At 39.3% G+C, this 3,465-nt stretch overlaps 1 protein-coding gene across 1 annotated transcript; it reads right to left on the bottom strand.

Moving 5' to 3' along the window:
• Window positions 1-1,986: 1,986 nt before the first annotated feature.
• On the bottom strand, window positions 1,987-2,630 carry LOC127132616 (calvin cycle protein CP12-2, chloroplastic). Its single transcript, XM_051061579.1, has one exon. It carries the CDS (start codon window positions 2,529-2,531, stop codon window positions 2,148-2,150), a length of 384 nt encoding a protein of 127 aa, XP_050917536.1. The 5' UTR covers window positions 2,532-2,630; the 3' UTR covers window positions 1,987-2,147.
• Window positions 2,631-3,465: the final 835 nt, after the last annotated feature.

Here is a 3,465-nt window from a genome sequence, read left to right as displayed (position 1 = left end):
ACCTTCGACCGACAGACGTAAGCAAAATAACTTAATTATTTCGTTATATTTTGTTAACTTTTTCTACATTCATTATAATCCTATCTTCTTTCACATTTCAGTTCATTTGGCGTCCATACCTTAATTTGGATCATGACCATGAGGTCAACGCTGAAGACGCAGCCGTATGGACTGCATGCACACCGATAATACAGTTCACAACTGTGGAGATGCACAACACCGATCGTGTGAAGCTGCAGTTCGGTATGGTCCATAATATCCCAGATCCCCCAGCTAACCTAGGAGAATGGCATCTGCGTAAAGTTAACGACCAATGGAACTTAAATCCATGGCAAAGCTTCGCAAGATCGGAGTGTCGTAAATGAAAGCACCGTCATGACCATGTCTTAACTGACGCGGTCATGCCAACTGAGGTAAAACCAAGTCGTACTTATATGGCTTAGTACAGATCGGTTGGTTTCCAATTTATCGCCGAAGATATGTACCTATACGACCCACGCCAGGCAACTTACACACAAGAAGGATCAACATCTAACCCCCAACAACATTCTCAGCCCGGTTACTCACAACCCCTTATCCGTCACACTTTCCGTTCCATAAACATACAAACATACAACCAAAACATGCCATTCACCCAACCCCAATACCAAGAGCATACCCCATACCACCACCAACAAATTGACCATCAACCTGAGACCCAACATCGCTTCGCACCCACACCATCACCCTACCAAAGTCGCCTTAGCCAAAACACCAACCGCCCCTCCTCCTACCGTAGCCAAGAAACCCAAACATCACAAAACCAAAACATCTAATAACCTTATCTCTACCAAACACCCCAACAACCTTTCCAACCTTTCCTCTACGCATCCTTCACACCCATGTCTCCCTTCAACCGTCCTGGTCACCCATCCATGAGTCAACCACATCCCAACTTCTCTGGCATGGGTCATGAGCTCAGCTACGGCGGTACACCATCAATGCATACTGAAGACTATGCTGACTTGTCTGAATACCTCAACGGACCTTCTCCTGTAGTTGGTAGTGACGCTTCTGGCCCCTCAAATGATCAAACACCGGTGCAGAATTGTCAACATGGGTTAGAGCTAAGGGTTAGGGTAGCTAGAAGATGTGGGACCGGAGGTCGGTTAGGTGATCCCGGTCATCACCATTAGGTTTCTTTGTGTAAACTCCAAACTTTATTAATATCAAGTCGTATTATATCAAATTTATCTTTCATTTATACCATAAAACACAAAAAAAAATGCATTTTAGGAGGAGTCTCCAATTGAATTGGCGACTCCTCTTAAAACCTACACATAGGCGCCAATTGGATTGGCTAGGGCACCTGCCCTAGCCAATCCAATTGGCGCCTCTATTCAAGTTTTAAGAGGAGTCTCCAATTCAATTGGCGACTCCTCCTAAAAGTGGGGTATTTTGGGATTTTTTTTGAAACTAGGGATATTTGGGGATTTTCCTTGTAAAAGTGGATTATTTTGGTAAAAAACCGATCACAACCACCCACGAATACAATTAAAAAACAAATTATATTTAAAAAAAAATTAAAATTTCTTTCTTCTTATAGGATGTTTCTATAAATATAAATTTATGTATGTTTCCAGGTAAGTATTTCTCATTGGAATAAATCACCAATAAGAATTTGATACCAAGACAGAAATTGTTGGGTATGGCCATAGAAATTGTCAAGAGCGAGGGACAGGAGACCCTCGCACCTACCTTTAGTTTGGCCGTAACATAGTTTCTACCCAACTGTTTACTATGTTTTCCTCTTAACCTTTTTTTTTCCGTAAATTTTATCAAAATTTGATAAACAAAATATAAACTTAAACGTGTGTAGATCTTCAACAGCACATACTCCTTATCATCGTGTTTGGATTCTCTATAAGCCACGACACTATTTTGTTCTTACTGGATTCATTCCCTTATCATAACAAAGTTCACAGAAATCAAGTAAAAGCACTGTTGCAGAAATCTCTTAATTTAAATTACAATTATCTTCTAATATGCTATATAACCTATGATGCTAATATAAACATGCATAAAGTTACACACACAATCTCAAATCTCATCATGTTCATTATACTCATCATATAAAGCAACAGTTTCACTTTTACACACTCTCTCTCTCAGTTATCATAAGTCTTGCACTCATCAGTCTCCGAGTTATCCTTACAGTAATCCTCCAACGGGTCAGACTCCTTCTTCCTATCCCTTGCATGGCTCGCCGCCGCGCTCAGTTCCTCCACCTCATCCCACGCCGCCACGCATTCTCCACTAACTGGATCATCAACACACGTCTCTTGCGCGCTCTTTATGCTCTCCTCCACCTTCTTCGATATTTGTTCTGGTGCAGCACGAACAGGTTGAACTATCTTCATCCTACCTGATCCAGTTAAGGTTTGGCGTGTTGAGAGCGACGATGCTGAGGAGATCTTGATGGTTTGTGGAAATCCCGGTGAGTTGAAGAGAAGCCTAGGGTTTGAGAGACTTAGACCACTTATTGTTGCCATATTTTCTTCTTCCCTAGTTATGATGATGGTTGCTTTGTTTTTCTGTGTTGAGCGGTTTTGGGATGATATCTATGGAGAGTTGGATAAGGATCAGAGATTGAGTGAAGAGATTTTACTAGGATACATATACTTGGCTTCATGCGGATTTTTGTTCACATATTTCTTATCGGGTTTTAACCAATTCTTATCTTATACGTGTGTTCTTATGATAATTTGACACATTATTTTTCAAAAGTTAAAGAAAACTTTATTAAACATGACCTACATATGTCACGAGAGAATTTCTTAATGCACACTACTTATACACCACGCAAATATAAAATATCCTTCAATTTTTAAAGATGTATCATCGTACGGATCCAATACACATTCAATATAGATTATTCTGAGTGATGTCGTATAAGTTGGATTTTTTTTAATATTGAAGATGCATATCTAGTAGATATTCGTATATGTATTTTTGTAACGTTTACACCCTAGTAGCAGAAGCAGACACCAAAAACATGTAATTTGACAAAATAAAATTAGCATTCATAAAATAAAATAAGCATTACATATATGATTTTAATATAAAATGAAACATTACACTTAAATAGCCAGGTGAACGCTTCAACATTTTCACAACATCTTCGACCGATTTTGAAATCGTCACTTCTAACTTGAGCGGAACTTTTGTTTCGAAACGGAAATATGTATTCCACATAGCCCTTACATCTGCATTTCTCTTGAGCTCAAAGTTGTTGAACTCAATCTTCCTTCCATTGTCAATTTACGGTGAATGGTACTCGAACTTCATAGTTCTTCGATTGTCTCCGTAAGGTAGGAAACTATGGATTTCGTATTTAATATCTGCAAGATATGTGTACTCGTTGAGCTTAAAATTTCGCCAGGGTGTTGCGCTAGAGAAGGAGACATTTGCGACATACCAGTTGTT

This window comes from Lathyrus oleraceus, chromosome 3, assembly GCF_024323335.1.
Source record: "Lathyrus oleraceus cultivar Zhongwan6 chromosome 3, CAAS_Psat_ZW6_1.0, whole genome shotgun sequence".
Lineage (NCBI taxonomy): Eukaryota > Viridiplantae > Streptophyta > Magnoliopsida > Fabales > Fabaceae > Lathyrus > Lathyrus oleraceus.
Note: the sequence above shows the minus strand (reverse complement) of the source record. Positions and strands in the feature narration are given on the sequence as shown.